Source organism: Diospyros lotus, chromosome 11 (genome assembly GCF_014633365.1).
Source record: "Diospyros lotus cultivar Yz01 chromosome 11, ASM1463336v1, whole genome shotgun sequence".
NCBI lineage: Eukaryota > Viridiplantae > Streptophyta > Magnoliopsida > Ericales > Ebenaceae > Diospyros > Diospyros lotus.
In genome coordinates this window covers 28,628,962-28,647,244 of record NC_068348.1, presented here as the reverse complement: position 1 = coordinate 28,647,244, position 18,283 = coordinate 28,628,962, and the positions used below count along the sequence as shown (strand labels likewise).

Sequence of the window (18,283 nt, the reverse complement as noted above, 5' to 3'; positions counted from 1 at the left end):
TTGTCACTAGCTTAACCCTTTCACCAAGCCAATAAAAATTATTAGGTAAAAATGGCATTAATCAGTATCACCGCTACTTATCATTGATGTCAACCAACATGGTCCAATTTTCATATTGTGGATCATATCGTAGGATACATGCAATTCAGGTTGTGATTCAAAGCAAAATACAATTCACTCTTTGGTTCGTACTGATTGAGATGAGCGTCAAACTGGGTCGTCCCAAACTTATCGTGTATGGTGCAATGCTAACAGCATTGATTGTGAGCACCGGAATACTTCCATAGCGCCGGGTAAGAAACAGTATCAAACTTTGTTAGCAGTTAGCACTGCAATCAATCTTCACAAAATTACACCATGCACCCGGACTTGTCCACTCCTCGCAACATAGTTCAGTCGAACCAACTATCAAACAGGTCTAGCTAAAAGGTATAGAAAGTAGAAACAATGTCGATCGTGCCTCTATTAAGGTGGAGATAACAGCGCCAGCTACCGGCCATGGTAGAGATAACACCAAAATCTAAGTTGTATGATGCAGAGAATCAACAACAACAACAACAATACTAATAAAAGAGTCGATCCATGTTCAGACAAGAAACAATTAATATCCATAAAAGGGAACTTAAAATCATTCTAGAATTGTATGTCTATTACAACTACAAAACCTGGCATGAACTAATTAACAGCCTTGTCCACAAACAAAAATACGCACCAAAATAAGATTTGCTGTTGACGAGATTATTCACTTACCACCCATTAGCTCTGAGGTGATGCTTTGGCAGCTCCGCTAGCTTGGCCACTCTGAGAAGATGGTGCTGCATTTCCCCCAGCATTGGCATCTGTAGAATAAGCTGGAGACTGAGAATAACCACCACCATATGAACTGTTGTAAGGTGGCAGCTGCTGCTGCTGCTGCCCATAACCTGGCTGAGGCAGTGGAGCTACACCATAGGGCGGGGTGCCATACCCTGGTTGAACCGTTGGAGCACCATAACCAGATAATGGAGGGCGCTGCGAAGCTGAATCAGGTGGAGCATAACCTGCTTGCAATGGTGGGGGCTGAGAGTGAGGATATCCAGCCTGCAGAGCAGTAGGCTGCACATAGCCTCCTTGAGCACTGGGTGATTGTTGGGGTTGCGCATAAACCGACTGATTGGCTGCAGGTTTCTGACCCTGAGGTGGGGCATAGTTGGGCCCATATCCGGAGGGCGGTTGAGTCCCATAACCAGGTTGGGAAGTGGGAATTCCATAACCTGGCTGGGCAGAGCCCTGAGGTGGATAACTACCCGGGTTGGGGCTTGGCTGCTGCGTTCCACTCTGTCCTTGTTGCCCTGCTGCCGATGACTGAACATTTGAAGGTGCTTGATTGGAATCCCCCTGAGCTCCCGCATAAGCTGTGAGTCCCTCTGGGGTTGGGTTGGCTGCATTACCATAAGAAGCGTACCCTTGCTGCTGATCATAACCCTGAGGATTTGGCTGAGGCTGACCATATCCAGGTTGTGGAACTGGGGCTGCATATCCACCATAGCCACCTTGAGGAAAAGATTGTCCTTGTGGATTATAGCCAGAAACTGGTGGCTGACTGTAACCATAACTGGTATTATCTGCAGGGCCTGAAGAACCACCAGATCCTTGCTGCTGCTGAGGCTGCTGGCTATAGTAATCATAACCAGCTCCCTGACCAGTCTGCTGATTTGGTGCTCCAGTTGTCTGGTCCCAGCCAGTAGGATAACCACCAGAGGTTTGTTGAGGATACCCAGGGTATTGTGGCTGAGACATGTATTGTGGTACTTGGGTAGGATATGCTCCCGGCTGTGTGTAACCATAACCAGGTTGTTGCATTTGAGGAGCAGGAGAAGCCCAGCTAGTTGGAGGTCGTGCTTGGTAACCATGCTGAGGATATCCTCCAGTCATTGATGGATTTCTAGCACGATTCTGCAGCAAACAGATATTTCATATGAACCGAGTAAACCTGACAGAACTTGTTGGAAAAATACACAAGCAGAGAATCAGAATACATATGCTTTAACACCATAGAACAGGAGCAGAACTAGAAATCATCATAAACAGCACATTAACATGTCAGAAATTAATACCAGTGTAGAAGGATGCACGATTCATATTTTATCAAGAGGGGTTTGGGAACCTACATACCGTAATGGTTTGTTGTATTATTGAGTCACTCCTGCAGAAGCCCATCCTCTCCCTATTTGAAGCGAATGGGTACCAAAAAAATATACAAAAACTACACAAGTTTGCACAAAAAAGCAGAGATAATACAAACCGTATTGCCATCAAAAGGCAACAGGTTTTATAGTCAACTGCTATACCAAGATATATCTCACAAAACATGTCATTAATGTACTGTACAACAAAAAGGATTCTCATTGGTATCTGCCCAATCCAGAAAGAGAACAAAAAACAACTGAAATGATTGTATACTATAATAAGACCATCTTGACATATCATTGATTACCTACTACAATGACAGCACCCTAATACGAATTATATTGTATACAATTGGGTTGCCACCAAAAACTACAAACATCAAACATTCCATGGATGAATTAAGAAAACTCACTTAATACCTAAGTACATAAGAACAAATTTTAACAGATCAGCCGACTTAACAAACAATTGGAGGAAAAGCTTACTGAACAATCATCAAGATTTAAGCAAGATCACTATTTGAAGATCCTATGAAGTGTTCATCCATCAATTTCACTTAATGTTCCCCACCAAATAAACAACAACAACATATCCAGCCTTTATCCCACTAATGTTCCCCACCAAATACAAGCAAAAAAATGACAAGCTTCCACACTTTCAGGAAATGAACAAGTTGACAAAGTGTGACATAAATCTGGAATAAGATTTTTACAAGCTAGAGGGAACAGAAAAACACAGCATAATTGTTGTTTCATATCTTCATTATGGCCAAAATGCCCAAACTCATCAACTGATAAAAGAACTACTACCTGGGTGCCTGAATGATTCATTGGATAGGCACACCTAGCAGAAAATATCTATAATAAGTGAGACGTAAAAACCTCAAAAGCTAAGCCCTTGTCAAAACTTACCCTTCCAAAAGGACAGACTTGAAACAGGTTATTTAAGGAAAAAATGGAAGCAAAGGTATCTTTATATAACACGTGAAATTCAAACTATAGTAACTGGAACTAACCACCAGACGACCAACAGCAGTTCAAGCTTTTAAGAATTCAAAAATTAGTTGCAATTACATGGTACTCATGGTATTGCTTGGAGCTTATTTCACAATGAGGGAAGTTCTAAAATATTATCCAAACCCAAATAAAAAAATATATTAGTAAACTCCATGTACCCATCAAAAATGTAAATTAACTGTCTTCAAGTTCAATATCAAATCAAACATCATTAAATTGACCTAAAAAGGTACTTGCACTTTCTTTCGACATGCAAGCAGCTTAGTTGCTTAGATGCTTAAAGTAATCTCTATAAAATGCCTAAAAAACATAATATAATATTCTTAGGGGAACAATAACGTAAATATTCTCAAAGGTTCATCATTCTCTCCAAAAATTTCCAGTTTTATCTCCACAATATAAGCCCCTAGCTTCCCTTTGCCAACTGAGATATAATTATCAGCATATAAAGTTTAGAACCATACCAGAACAATGTCGTAGGAAATGAATACCTCAGGGACTCCATGGTGGTGTGACCAATACACCAATACCTACTAACCCTACAATAGTTCCCAATGACAGCATCAGAAATGAGATATATGTCAAAGGACATGAGGCTACAACTGACAATCCCAAAAGTTATTCACTTGGATTCAACAGAATGGGCAAATAGTTGATTCACATGCATCCTCAACAGCCACTTGTGTAGGCCCTAACTGCCTAATTAGAAAAGAAATTAGGTGAAACCTACCTCATATCTTAAATATCCAAAAAAATCACCATAGCACTTGATACACATCTTAAATGATCATGAATTATCACCATTGTTAAGGGGTGACTATATGAAACCAAACCAAATACTGCTGATGATTGCATTTCTTAAACACCCGCCAATATAAAAAAGACCTTATTGAACCAATTGCAAATGGTAAACCTGCACTTAAAAAACAGTCATACTCATCCTGCACAAAATTCACAAAGAGAACTCCAAATATCAAGAGCACAGAGGAATACTGCTGAACAAATTACCAATGATGGCAAGGACTCAATTAAGAGGTTAAGAGCACCTCTCACAAAGGAATAAGAACAAAGAAAAGTCAAATTCCACCATCCAGAAGCCATTTTGGTACACCAGAAAATAACTTTAAACCAACCAATTTCTACACATCTATTTAGAGACTTCAGCATTTCCTAAAAGCAGAATAGGAAAGAAAACCGATAACCAGTAACATCTCTACATGTAACCAGTCTGACTTGCAAAGATTACCACTTTTGTCAGCATAGACCAAAAGGCTATAAGCTCTCTACAAAATTAATAACAGTTAATGTTATATACCATAAAAAATATTAACTGTGAGATCATCTGATAAAGCAGAAATATGATTTCAACTTCACTCTTGAAACAAGAGAAACAAGGCGCACCAAGATGCATGCCAAGTCACATGTCCATATACTACTGTGGCAACTGCAAATGCATGAAGCCCCAATTCCAAGGAGTGTCATTCATAGGAGGAATCTAATCCAATAACATGCACAACTAACAACTTCTTTAATTTGAGAAGTCAAAATACACAAAAATGGAGTAGAATCTTGATGTGCCAAACAAAATCTACAGACTTAAAACACAACATGTCAAAGAGTTAACATGAAATATATCAAACCACGTGGAAATCAATGATACAAACAATAACCCCCTAATCCTAATGCTAACTAATTATACTTAATGAAGCTTAGCAAATAGCAACAGAAAAACACAGCAGAACTTCAAATACCAAACATAATTGCAGGAAGAAAAAATAGAAGGAAAACAACAATGAAGTGCCATCAAAAGATATTGACTAAAGATTTAAAAAAAAAAAAAGAACTAAACTGCTACGCTTTGAGTCAAAACTATCTCACTTGATAGTACGGCCAGCAAGCCCGAAAGAATATCCATTGCATAATTGAAGGATAATATTCAAACAAAGAGGAAATAGAACAAAAGGAAAGAATGTGAGAAATTTTTGCAAAATAATATCAAAGCTCCAAAAGAGAACCATTTTCCCATGAGATAGAGCACAAGCTATATTTTCAGAAAGCAAGGATTGATGACCATTTTTAATTATACATACATTTAATATAATCATTTGAATAAATTACTGAGAGAATTTTGGTTTTGATTAAGAATTGTCACCAACAGATAAATAAACCCAAATAGATGCTTTTGAAAAGCATCATGTAACTAAATTATAAACACTATTTAAATACTATTTTTTGGCAATTGACATTTAATTTTTAAACAACAAATCGTGGAATTGTCAAGAAGAAAAAAACAATTCCGAATACCATTAATAACCTAGAGCATGCTGAACCAGAAGGGCTATATATGGATCCTTTAAGCAAGGCTGATCTTCCAATTCTAGTTATATACTGACAAATAACATAGAGAGGACACGTTGCTTGCCTTCAGAACCTAGCTTCTAGTTAAAACTATAATGAACAAGCAAAAAAGCAAACTCGAGGTTGAATAGACTGCATCTGCAAGAATACAAAACAACCAAACATACCTCACTGGTAACTTCATTGACCAACTGTTTTGCAGCCTCAATCTGTTCACTGGTCCCATCTATATGTACTGTCCTCTCCATCGATGTGTCACCTGGGGGAAGGTGCAGCGGAATCACCTGTGTCAAATTAATGAGAAGGAAAATAATTATCATCGAGCCAACAATTAAAATGGAACCTCATACACTGAATTTTACGTGACAAGGAAAATAATTAATGCCATGAGACTAAAGAACCAAAATCTAACAGAAAGAAAAAAGCCATGAGATTGTGTGGAACTAGTTATAGAATCAACAGAAAAACAACATGTGCAACATTTAATAACAGACCTGAATACGAGCCCCTGAGCTGGCTTGCATATTCTTTATGGTCTCACCTCCTTTTCCAATTACAAGACCAACCTGAACACATACAGGTATCAAAATAACAGTCCATCCAGGATTTTAATTGTGACGGACAATTAGCAACTCCAAATTAATATGCCAGTTTACCTTGTTGTTGGGAATTTTCATTTCAAAATGCTCAGCGCCATATTGCTGTCCGCTTAATCTCCGAGTAACAGTTCCTGATCCCCCAGCTTCAGCCTGTCTCAAACATCAAAAGGTTTGGTTAAAACACAATTCAGCTTATTATCGTGTATACATTTCAACCACACAACAAGTGCAAGCTTCAATTGAATCAAAGACATTCAACCCATACCCTTATTAAAAGAAAAAGAGTTTGGGGAAAATAAAAAGGAGTAAAATACACTGATTTGCTACTAAACCATGGTACCTCAGAAAGTACATCTTGTATCAACTGCTCAGCTTTGGTTATTTGATCTGGAGTACCCATAAGTTCAACTGTCCTCGTGGGGGAATTAGGGTCTGCATCCATATCCCTAGTGACTTGAATCTTGGCTCCAGATTGATGCTGAAGGTACTTGATAGTTTCTCCAGCCTTCCCAATAATGACACCGACCCTCCCATTCGGTATTTCAATCCTTTTGCTTGTTCCCTGGTAACCATATGCAGCAGGCATTGATGAGGGAGTCACACTTGACAGGAGAGGCTTCTGTCCAGCATCTGCATTTAAAAAATTCAGCAACTCAGTACATTAGCTAACTTTCAGAGGACCCAATGGGAAAATCAAGCTGTAATATTCTCACTAGAACATGAAAAGTGAAAAAAATCAATACAGAAATCAGATAATAGGTGTTGAATTTAAGCTCTGTATCCACTTATGTCAACTAGCAACTAGTAGAAAAGAGAAAAATGAAATAAAGATGCAACCACCATCAAGTCATTAACAGAAATCGTGATTTTTTTACCCCCATTGAAAAAAGGGAAGGGAACAACCTAACTCGTACTACCCACTGATTTAATGGACTTAAGAGGGTATAATGTCCGTCCACAGGATATTCCCATTGAAATGAGAGGAGAACTAGAATGCTTGTAGCCAACCCCACTTAGTGAGATAAAGGCCCCTGATAATTGTTGTTGTTGCTGATGTTAGATATACGGTATACCCACTGATAGATACCCAAATTAAGAACTGAATATTGGGGAGATCCTTAAACAAATGAATACTCGGACAAACATTTATTCAACTTCTTCTCGTTTTCTAGCGCGACCAAAAACGAGTATGCAAATAAATCTGGCTACAATTCCCTCGTTGGCTTTTTTCTGTCATGTTGTTCTCCTTGTCTAAACCCTGTAGACATGAAACCCTATGAAAAATGTCCCAAACTAAACAAGAAGCATCAGAATCAGCAACTGGACGCAAAAATACCCTATCTACCATCCGTATCCAAACCAATAAAGCCAAGACAGTGTAAATTAAGCATTTCAAAATAGTTAAATCTAAAACATAAATGACACCAAAGAAATACCATCCAGGACAGAGCCGAAACCCTTACTGTCCGCGGAATCGAAGCCTGTAGCGCCATTGTCAACCCTAGGGCGCTTTGCCTCGGCGCTGTTGAAGAGTCGAGCAGCGATCTCCTGGGCGCGCTGCTTGGCGAGCTGGATGTCGTCGACAGGAGGAGGAACGCTGTTGTATGAAGGCGCGTTGGCGGAGTCTGGTGACTGCGACGCGACGGGAGCCGAGAAGCCAGTGGGCCTACGAGGGCCAGAGGGCGCTGTCTCGTCCTCGTACTTGCGCTTGCTGCCTAACGAGGAGTCTGTGGGCGATGCGTACTGAGCCTCGTCCGCCATCTGTGCTTCGCGCCCGCCGGAGAGAGAGAGAGAGAGAGAGAGTTGCGAAAACCCTAACAGATAAAAAAGCGCGTCGAGAACTGAATGCTGCGAGCGGTGGTGGTGATTTTATACCCTAGTTCGCCTAACTGTATCGGGACCCGACCCGTGGAATATGGTGTTTGGACCAGTTGCGTTGCTATCCTCCATAATCTAAATCACAGTACTCTTTTAACGCAATTTATTGGAACCTATTTTTTTTTAGGTGCGTTGTTTCTATTTAAACCTAGTTAGATACATCAAAATTTATTAAAATATTAATCATTAATGTTAAAATGAATATTAATCAACTTTTAAAGTTCCTATTAGTTATTATATATATTGTGTATTTTCTTTTTATTATACTTATTAAATATTAAATTTTTTCGTTTAATATTTTTTGAGGTCAAAATTATTATTTAAAAGTCAATTTAATTATTTAAATATACATTTATAAATATTATTTATTAAATTCATTACAAAAAATATTTTTTTAATCTATTTATTTAAAATTAAAGTATATTCTTCTAAACTTTTATTTTACCAAACACACACAAATATATAATACATTTTACACTATATATAATTATCAATTTAAAGTACATTTTACACATCCCTAGTCATAGGATAATACTAGAGAGCCAAACGACTCTACCGATAGCCTTACAAAAGACATTTAAAATTTTTAATTTTAATTTTATTCGCGTGGCCCAATGTCTAGTTTACCGCCCACTATTTTCTCTCTCTCCCTTTCTATCACTCAGATACCCTCTTTTTCTCTTTTCTCCATTGCATCTACTCCATCTTCTCCTTTCTCCTCCCTTCTCTTTCTCTGTTTCGTCTACTACTTTCCTTCTAGTCCTTTCGCTGTTGTTAGCCTCTAATGCAGCCACATCCGCTGTGGTTCGCCGCCACCATCAACACTTCTGGTCGTCATTCGGTAAGATTGTAGCCTCCATCGTTATGTCTCTTCCCCTGCTCTCTCTTTCTCCTTCCCCCCACCTCTCTTCCCCTCATCTTTCTCTTCTCATTCTCGTCATCATTCACCGCCGTTGAAGCCGTTGCCATCAACGCTTCTTCTCGGCGTTCGCCTCTAGTGCTGCTTTCATCCCTATTACAACTGCCTCCTCTGTCATTTGTCGCCATCAACGCTTCTGATTGCCGACACCTCTTTTTCTGGGTCTTCTCTCTCTCTCTCATTGCCATTTCCTACTGTTCTTCAATCTGGAAGTTGTATTTATTTTTCAATATATTCCACTTAATATTTTTAAAATTTTGATTAAAAAATACACATTTTTAATCTATCATAAATAATAAAAACATCTATCATAAATGATAAAAACATCGGTTTATGGATTGATCATTTTATTTTTAAGTTTTAAAAATTTAAAATTAACACATATATAATATATTTATTAAAATATATTTGTTTAAACAAAAATATAATTTAAACAGTGACAAATAAATATATTTTAGGTTAAGGTATAGTTTTATGATATTATCTAGTTGTATTATTTATATAAACGTAAAATATGATATTATAATTTTGTATAATTTTACATATAATTGTTGATTTTTGTGAAATGTGATAATTTTATACAATTTTACATACAATTTTTAACTTTTTAATTAAAGTAATGTAAATAAATAATAACATAAGAATATATATATAATTATTTATACATAACATAGTTACAATCATAAAATTTTATATTTTGTATGAATGATAAGGAAAAAAATATAATATATTGTGATGAATATGAATATATTTTTATTAAAAATTAATATTATAATTTATAGTTTAATTTTTATTTAATAATTTAAAAAATAAAACAAAATTGCGGCTGGCCCCCAATTTGGCTTTTTTGCCTTTTTGCTATTTTTATTTTATTTAATTTAATTTCCTTGGATTTTCGGCTACTTTATTAGGTGTTTTCGGCCCACGTTTGCATTTTCGTTTCATATAAATTTTTCAAAAATTTGCAGGTGTATCAAATGTAAATCTTTTATGTAATATATAAAATTAATTTGTATATATTTACATATTCAAATTAGAATATACATTTTCAACAAACGATGAGCAATAGCAGCGAACGACGATAGGAGAGGAGAAGCCGTCGGCCAGAACGAGAAGACCCAAAGAGAGAGAGACATCGGCAACCAAAAGCGTTGATGGTGGCAAACGACAGAGGATGCGGCTATAACAGGGATGAAAGCAGCACTAGAGGCAAATGCCGAGAAGAAGTGTTGATGGCAATGGCTTCAACAGCGATAAACAACAGTGACAATGAGAAGAGAGAGATGGGGGGAAGGAGAAAGAGAGAGTAGGGGAAGAGAAATAACAATGGAGGTTGCAGCCTTACCGAACGATGACCAGAAATACTGATGGTGGCGGTGAACCGTAACGACGATGGCTGCATTGGAGGCTAAAGACGACAAATGGACTAGAAGAATAGTAGCAGATGAAACACACACAGAGAGAGGGGAGGAGAAAGGAGTGGAGTAGATGCAATGGAGAAAAAAGAGAAAGAAGGTATGTGAGTGATAGGAAAGGGAGAAAGAGAAAATAGTGGGTGTTAAACCAGACATTGGACCACACGAATGAAATTAAAATTAAAAATTTTAAATGTCTTCTGTAAGGTTGTCGGTAGAGCCATCTGGCTCTCTAGTATTATCCTTGGGTCGCACGAATAAAATTAAAATTAAAAATTTTAAATGCCTTCTGTAAGGCTGTCGATACACCCGTCTGGCTCTCTAGTATTATCCTTAGTCATAAATTTAAATATTATTAATATAGTTAAATTTTAAGTGAGATATAAAAAAAATATTTTAAAAATAAAATATTTAACACAATTTACACATTTAATTTAATAAAATAAATAGCACTAGACTAGAGAATCAAAGAATGATAGTACCGATGAATTATTGAATTAATAACGAGCAAAAGGAAATATTTATTTTAAATAATATTTGTTGTGGCGAACCAAATTCAAAATGTTGCCCGTTACAAAGGGGCCCACACGGGTTCACTTTCCATGTACTCCCCCATTACAAAATCGAAAAACTAGGGTTTTGATCTTACCGCTAAACCGAAACCTCCCCAAGAGTTAATAGTAGTCCCTCAATTCAGCACCGGTTCGGGTCCGATTCTCTTCAATTTTCCAAGCCGCCGATCATGAACGGCCGGCCGATCGACCGCCCGAAGCTGCTGGGCCACAATTACGAGCTCATGCTCGGAGAGTCAATCACTCACTTTCTAGCCGAGTACAGCAAGGGCTCGACCGATTTCTCGGAGCTGAGTTCGATTTTTTGCCGATTGGTGCAGACAATGGACGATCCGCCTCTCGAGATCACCTGGTTCTACGCTGCGGTGACATTTCACAGCTCTGCGAAGTTGATTGCTGAAGAGCCTTCGAAGAAAGTTGCTCGGATGTTGTGGGCTGCAAAGGACTTGTTTCACTTGCTGGTTTCGTGTTCGAGTCCGGCTGTAAGCCGGTTGAAGAGTGTCGCCTTGCTGGCTCCTGCTGTGTACCGGCTGTATGACATTGTGGTTTATTGTTCGAAGAATGGCTTGTGCTTGAACAGAGAGATTGATGGTTTGGTGGAACGGATTTGTAGTTACATAAGCATGTGCTGCTCGAACTGTTTCGAGGGACCAAAAGATGGGGCAGATGGATTGACGGCTGGTTTTGCGGATTTGGTTCGGGTTTGGACGGTTGACGGAGTTGGAGAGAGATGCGAATCTGGGGATGATTTGAGAGTGTTTTTTCCGCTCGTTAGCGGTCAGCTTTGCAGTGGGCTTAGAGGAGGGTGTGGAATTGGTTACATAGCAGGGATTGTCATGATTGAGGCTTTCTTGCTGAGGCTGTGTTTGAACTTTGGTTCGAGCATTTCAAGAACAGAGTTGAAGAAGGATATGCAGCACTGGGCTGTTCAAACTATAGCAGGGTTTCAGAGTTGTTATTTCTTTGGTGAGAATAGTTCTTGTATGGTGGAATATTAACTTACCTGTTATGAAGTTTTCAACTTGCACTATCAAATTTTTTAAAAAATATATGTTTTGTGGAACACGAGGGAGACCCGAGATAAGTGAAAGTTTTCAATATACAAGATATGAAACCTAGTTGCATGATCGAGTATTAGGTGTGGTGTTACTGGTGGAAGGAAAAGAGGATGCAAGTTTCATGACTAGGAGTGACACTATAGTGATTGATTGCTAGAAATGTTTTCCTTTTTATCGCATAACTGTCTTGATTGAATCCATGCACATAATTGCAAGTAGGGCCCCATTTTCAACAGAGAAATCCTGTATCACTATCTGCGGGAGCCATGTGCTATGTTCTTGCTTACATTTTCTCATCATTAGTTTCAAGGACATTTAATTATGAATTCCCAGCTTTCTCAATTGAAATTTGTTTCGGTCCGGTATCCCTTTTACTATAGAAAGCCAGCTGAAGCTTTGCACATATAGCAAAATGTGAAATTGCAGTATGGACAGGCCATTTGAACCCTAATTTCATCCTACAGTGTCCACGTAACATGCTGCAAACAGCTATATGAGCTGGTTTCTTGGTCATTATTATTTTTGCTCGCTACCATATTCACAGAAATGAAAAGTTCTTGCAGTTTTGATTTATTAATTTTTTTTCAAGATTCCCTTAGAAGATTGTGTTGCTCCACTATCAGTTAAGCAAAGGTTCATGGTTCAGTGCTGGGCAGTGTTTTGATGTTCATCAAGCCAAATATTAGTTTCTATTGAGTGCTATAGTTACCGGATCCATAAATTATTATTTATATATCTGTGTTGTTTTTAAATTTTTTATGATGGTGGGAAACCTGTAGCCATTAGTCTTCAAATGCACACTGGGTAAACTTATTGGGTGTATAATACAATAGCCCATAAACCACGTGTACTAAGTTGGCACACATAAAGGTTCTGTCCTTGGTGGCAGAAAACGGCCACTATAGACCTTTATTACCATGCCAACCCTAGGGGTATATTTTGGATGTTTAATATGAACGCTTCCTGATTTCCTCGTGCTTCTTCTCAGATATGCTTCTCAGAATTCTTATGGAGCCAAGTTTGCCCGTCACAACTCTAGTGGTCAGTATGTCTATGCCTTTGCCTTACATTTCTACCAAAACTCTATTAATTTCATCGAGTCAAAAAGCCATTCACTAAAATCTTACATCCTACTTCATCACTTTAATCATTTAGTTGCATTTCGTTAGTTGGTCAATTGGCTGTCAAACATATGGTGTCAAAAAATCTAAGTAAAATATTTTTCCCTTCTCTTCCCTTAATATCTGCTAGGGGGTGTAAAGACTATGTTTATTTGGAGCATATGGAGAGAAAAATAGTCCCACTGATAGAAATGTTCTGTTGCTGCAGAGTTCTGAGGATGAAGTTTTGCTTCAGGAAGTGCTGTATGATGGCATCATATTGGTACAGGATCCATTTCTAAAATCTCAAGTGTGGCCTGCACTACCCAGTGACTACTTGAAAAATTTTGCTCTGATGTGGTTGCTAGTTGCAGACAAAGCTGTTCAGTTTGCCAGGTATAGGAAAATAAATGTCTGATCTGCAAAATTTGCATTTGAAAATGTGCTGCTTGATAAAATCCTGAATTGTATTGCCTCAGGGTACGTGGTGACCAGAACAGAGCCATTTCTTACATAGATGCCTTCTCCAGATCTTCCTTGCCGAATCAATTAATTAAGTGGATAATGAATCAAACACACCTGGCCGAGAAAATTAGTGGACCAACTATTTCCACTCCCAAAGCTCTTATCAGTGAGTTGTCCCATGTCTACACATTGCCTTTATAGTAATACTGGTTCTTGCGGTTGCAAATCTTACATGCACTGTTGTATTGTGGAACTAAGGAGCATAATCATAGATATTGACATGTGATCATGGCATGATATACAACACGACAATTTTCAGAGAGAGTTAAGAAACAATGCAGAGAATACATATGTAATAAATAAATATATATGTTATATGTATATAGCAAAATAAGAACTATTTTTTCAGTTTTTTGGTTACAATTACATTCATAATTTATCTTGTCAAAATATAAATAAATTAATTTTTCAAATTTTACATAATAGGAAATAAGCATAAAAGAAATTCCTAATATCCATTAAATGTCTGTTCATAAAGGAGTTAAAAAGTTTTTAGTTCTCAAAATTCTTCAAATTGAATATTTCAGAGGAAAGACTAATATAGAGAGCAAGAACAGTTAGGATGATCACCGTGAGTTTGCGTTGTGAAAATAGTTTCTTTGCAAAAAGGTATACATACAAATGCAACCATTCCCTGCCTCTTGCAAAGCAAGGAGCTTTGTGCATTAAGGATTTCCCAAGGACTAATATACCTACAAATTGCACACTGGTTTGTATTTTATCATTGATTTCCAATTTGTCCTTTTAAACTTGTAATGTAGGTCCAATTACTTTGGTGCAAACATGTTTGCAAAAGTTCTAGAAATAACAGGTCTTGTTTGGACTTGTAATGTAGGTCCAATTACTTTGGTGCCAACATATTCCAATTCTAGAAAAGTTAGAAATAACAGGAGTTGTTTGGACGAGTTTCTGGCACAGATTCAAAAGTTCTGTTGAGTGTCAATATCGACATGTGGTACAATATGACAAGTCACCTAAGTGTTTTTGTCTTAAAAATCAACTCTTGCTGCCATATACTCGTCATACTAACCAATTGTTCAGAGGTCAATTGTTCCACGATGTAGAGAAATGATGTCAGAACCTTCTTTTTTGTAGTTTTTTGCTCTTAAACAAGTAACAAGGTCTTGCATGATGGTTTCTTTCTCACGTGCAAGTGAGCCTTTGCATGTTAAACGAAGTTGGTTTCCTTTACAGGGTGGTTGCTGATCCTTGCAGATCGAGGGGTTAGAGTATTTGACAATGAGAGTTTGCAACTCTATGCTAAAGAAGTGACTTGGAAATCCAAAACAGGGCATGAGAAGTTAAAATCCAAGCCTGATTCTGGTAAAACAAACTGTAGCTTTTTCTTCTTCACTGAAAATAATTGGATGGCACAAAACGAAGCTGAAGAGGACCAGGAGATGGTTGATTGGTTCAATGATCCATTTCTTCCCACTGGTTGCGCTGGACACCCAACAGACGACGGTAAAAGTAGAAAACGCCAAGAAGGAAGACCCGATGAAGGGGAAGTACGGTATAAGCTTGCCAAGTTTGATCCCGGTGACAATTCAGTCGGTGATACATGTTTGCCTCATCGTGATGATAATTTCAACTGCAGGGATGAGATTAAACTTCAATCCATGGTTTGAGTACACACCAGATTGTGGGGATGGGCGTGCTGTGAGCCTGGGTAAGTCGTAGTAGTCATGGGCTGGATATCAAAGCCAGCTTGTTTTGTCCATAGGAGGTAGATGTTTATGCAGAAGCATATAGAAATGCAGCAGGTATTAGGCTACCCTCATATTTGTTATAGCTAGGTTCACAAATGCATGCACAAGCACAAATTGTGTCTATGATTTTGTACAACCTTTGTTCTACCATTATTCTATTACACTGATCGCATTTTAATCTTCAATATTAGTAGCTACCTCTATTAAGAGTTCAAGTTATAGAAGCAATCTCTTCGCACTTGATCATTGATGAGATCGTTTATTTGAGATTTGGATATCTTGATTTGAACGGTGTGTGTGCAGTGTGCCCCTCTATTTGATGTGAAATTTAAGTTAAATGAGTTTTTTGGTACAGACATTTACATCTCAAAAGAGTTTGAAGAATTGGTAGAGATTTGTCTTGAAGTTTAATCCATTGACATGGAGGTCCTTTAATGTTGGCTCCATCTCTTCTCCTTTGTTGACCTTTATTGCTTACACAAAATTTCTATTTTGCCTGCCATTTGAATAAACTTAATTTTAAGATCCATTTAAAGTTGATTATTATGTATTCTGCTTTTAAATTTTTTCAAATTATAAGCAATGTATAAATAATATAGTGAATGAAACAAAAGAATGTGTAAATATTATGATTACTTTAAAATATAAATTTTAAAACTTAAACAAATTGAAAAATCAAATTTAGAATGTAAATTTAGTGGGAAAAAAATAAAAGCTAGTATGGATGGCATTACCGTAAAACTTAAAAGATGAAAGTTGTTTCCCCAAAAATCAAATATCTTGAATTAATTAATGATGCAAAATTTTGAAAAAAATAATGAATATGTCATTTGTAAAATTAAGATTTGATGCTTAAAATATAAACATGCAGTCAGATTTTGATAAAAAGAAGGATAATTTTACAGTATCATCTATGTTAAATGACATAAAATGTGGTGGTAACAACATTTGGGGTCACCCTTTAGAATGTTGGACTGAAATGGAATTATTTACCAACTAAAAATTTATCTAATTGAGTTCACTTTTAGATAAAAATAATTGATATGTAATTTCAAGATAAGGCCAAAAAATAAAAGTCCATTATTTTCCGAAAACTCTCTCGAAAGTCTCTCGAGATACCTTTGGGAGATTCTCTAAAAGGCATTTCCCAAATACTTTTGAGTTTAAAAATGTGTCAAACTCATATTTGATGTCTCTACTTGAAAATTCAAAACAGATGACTTAAAAAATATAGATACTATTTTATTTGTCAACTTTGACCTCTATAAATAAAAGATTATTTAGGTAAAATAAAAGCTCTACTCATATTATGATCTTTTAATTTTTTTATATTCTTTTACGAAAATTAATTTCAGCATTAAGACCCATGTGGGAGACAATTTATGCCTCCAACCACTTCCTTTTTCACATGTCTCTTAAAGATTAAAAGTTTTAAATGGATATTTATTTATAATTATAAATTTATTATTATATCTAAATAATAACTGATATATTTATTTTTTATAAGTAAAATAAATATCACTTAAATTTTAATTAGAAAGTAATTGAGATTTTATACTCAAAAAATCTCAAGATCACTAAATCCATCACTCATGACTAGGCCACAACTTGGATCTTAAAACTTGGCATATTTTTTTGAATTAAATAAGATAGTTTTCATATAAGATGTATTTATTATATATTATTTTTAATTTTTCAATAATTTTATTAATTAATTCAATAATTCAAAATACAATACATTTAACATAAGTTAATAAAATTATTTAAATATTAAAAACAACATACAATAAATATATTTTATCTAAAAAATATATATTACTACTTAATCATTTTTATATCAATAAAATGTGAGGCTGATATTCAGACGCTCACAAGAACTAAAGCACGGGAGAAGGGCGATGTAGTATGAACAGAAGGGACCAGTGAGCGGCTGCAACGTGGCGTGACTGTTAGTTTGATTTATGTTGTCGTCGGTGATGGTAATAAAATCTGACGTGAGGTCCACGAGAGACTTTCTCTGGACCATGAAAGCTCACCAACCGCCTTTTGTACTAGTCTACACGAAAATGACGTGGAAGCTCCCTCTGGACTAATTAGCCTAAATTACACTTTTGTTCATTGAATTTTATATTTCCTAATTATGTAATTATTATTTTTTCATTTTTATTCATCTCTCCCGTCACTATAAGTTTTAATTTTTATATGTCCCACAATTGCCCAATTTCATTGCTATCCTTACGCTTCCCACAATTGCATTTTAGACTCAAAACATTAATGCCATTAATTAAAATAGTTAATAAAGTTACCCATTAACATGATATAGTAGTAAAATATTTAAAGTTTCACATAAAATATTAGGATTCAAACCAATGCAGAAATTTGTTGAAATGTTTAACTCCTATACGAACTGTCCTAAATATCCAATTCTGAATATGTATAAATTGTGTTTGCATCTAGATTTACTCGAAAAATACATCAGAAGAAGATCATTCGTCCCTAGAGATTAGTCGACTGAAGTTCAGACATCCCAGGTCAATAAAAAAAAATAAAAATAATTAGTAAAGTTTTATCTAGATATCTTAAAAATACATCAATTCTATCAAATTAAAATATCATATGCTTAAATTTCCATGTAATTAATTTTGTCTAACTATCTCAAATGTGTCAATTCTATTAAATTAAAAGATAATTAATATATTATAAGGGCAATCAAATTTCACTCTAAATTCAAAATTTTAAAAATTCAATTTTGTTTTGATCTTAATTTTGTATTGAAATCAAATCAATTATTAAAGTAAAAAATAATATAATACTTTAAATAAACAAAACTAGAAGCAGAAACATTTGCCTAAACAATTGGTTGTGGACTTTAATTTATTTCAAACAAAATTAATGAAGAGCATGCCAAGAAAATTATTATCTTAATTAAATGATTATCCTCATTTGATTTGATTTTAATAATTTT

The 18,283-nt window shown here is 36.1% G+C and overlaps 2 protein-coding genes across 3 annotated transcripts; one reads left to right on the top strand and one right to left on the bottom strand.

Moving 5' to 3' along the window:
- Positions 1 to 542: 542 nt before the first annotated feature.
- On the bottom strand, positions 543 to 7,997 carry LOC127812886 (uncharacterized). Of its 2 annotated transcripts, none has more exons than XM_052353430.1 (6): positions 7,579 to 7,997; positions 6,483 to 6,772; positions 6,200 to 6,292; positions 6,038 to 6,109; positions 5,711 to 5,827; positions 543 to 1,935 (listed from the first exon to the last, which is right to left on the bottom strand). In XM_052353430.1, the coding sequence occupies exons 1-6, from the start codon at positions 7,901 to 7,903 to the stop codon at positions 757 to 759; spliced, it is 2,076 nt and encodes a 691-aa protein (XP_052209390.1). In that variant the 5' UTR covers positions 7,904 to 7,997; the 3' UTR covers positions 543 to 756. The 2 variants fall into 2 exon arrangements, with proteins under 2 accessions (XP_052209390.1, XP_052209391.1); XM_052353431.1 differs by having other exon boundaries at positions 7,606 to 7,997.
- A 2,981-nt stretch (positions 7,998 to 10,978) lies between these two features.
- On the top strand, positions 10,979 to 15,563 carry LOC127812530 (uncharacterized). Its single transcript, XM_052352940.1, has 5 exons — positions 10,979 to 11,892; positions 12,973 to 13,025; positions 13,314 to 13,480; positions 13,564 to 13,715; positions 14,804 to 15,563. The coding sequence occupies exons 1-5, from the start codon at positions 11,097 to 11,099 to the stop codon at positions 15,235 to 15,237; spliced, it is 1,602 nt and encodes a 533-aa protein (XP_052208900.1). The 5' UTR covers positions 10,979 to 11,096; the 3' UTR covers positions 15,238 to 15,563.
- The last annotated feature ends 2,720 nt before the right edge of the window (positions 15,564 to 18,283 follow it).

Coding starts and splice junctions, on each gene's coding strand:
- LOC127812886 (XM_052353430.1), bottom strand. CDS start 7,903: ATGGCGGACGAGGCTCAGTACGCATCGCCCACAGACTCCTCGTTAGGC. Junction 6,773..7,578: donor TTTCGGCTCTGTCCTGGATG/GTATTTCTTTGG, acceptor TTTTAAATGCAG/ATGCTGGACAGAAGCCTCTC. Junction 5,828..6,037: donor GCTCAGGGGCTCGTATTCAG/GTCTGTTATTAA, acceptor AATTTGACACAG/GTGATTCCGCTGCACCTTCC.
- LOC127812530 (XM_052352940.1), top strand. CDS start 11,097: ATGAACGGCCGGCCGATCGACCGCCCGAAGCTGCTGGGCCACAATTAC. Junction 11,893..12,972: donor TCAGAGTTGTTATTTCTTTG/GTGAGAATAGTT, acceptor GCTTCTTCTCAG/ATATGCTTCTCAGAATTCTT. Junction 13,481..13,563: donor AAAGCTGTTCAGTTTGCCAG/GTATAGGAAAAT, acceptor GTATTGCCTCAG/GGTACGTGGTGACCAGAACA.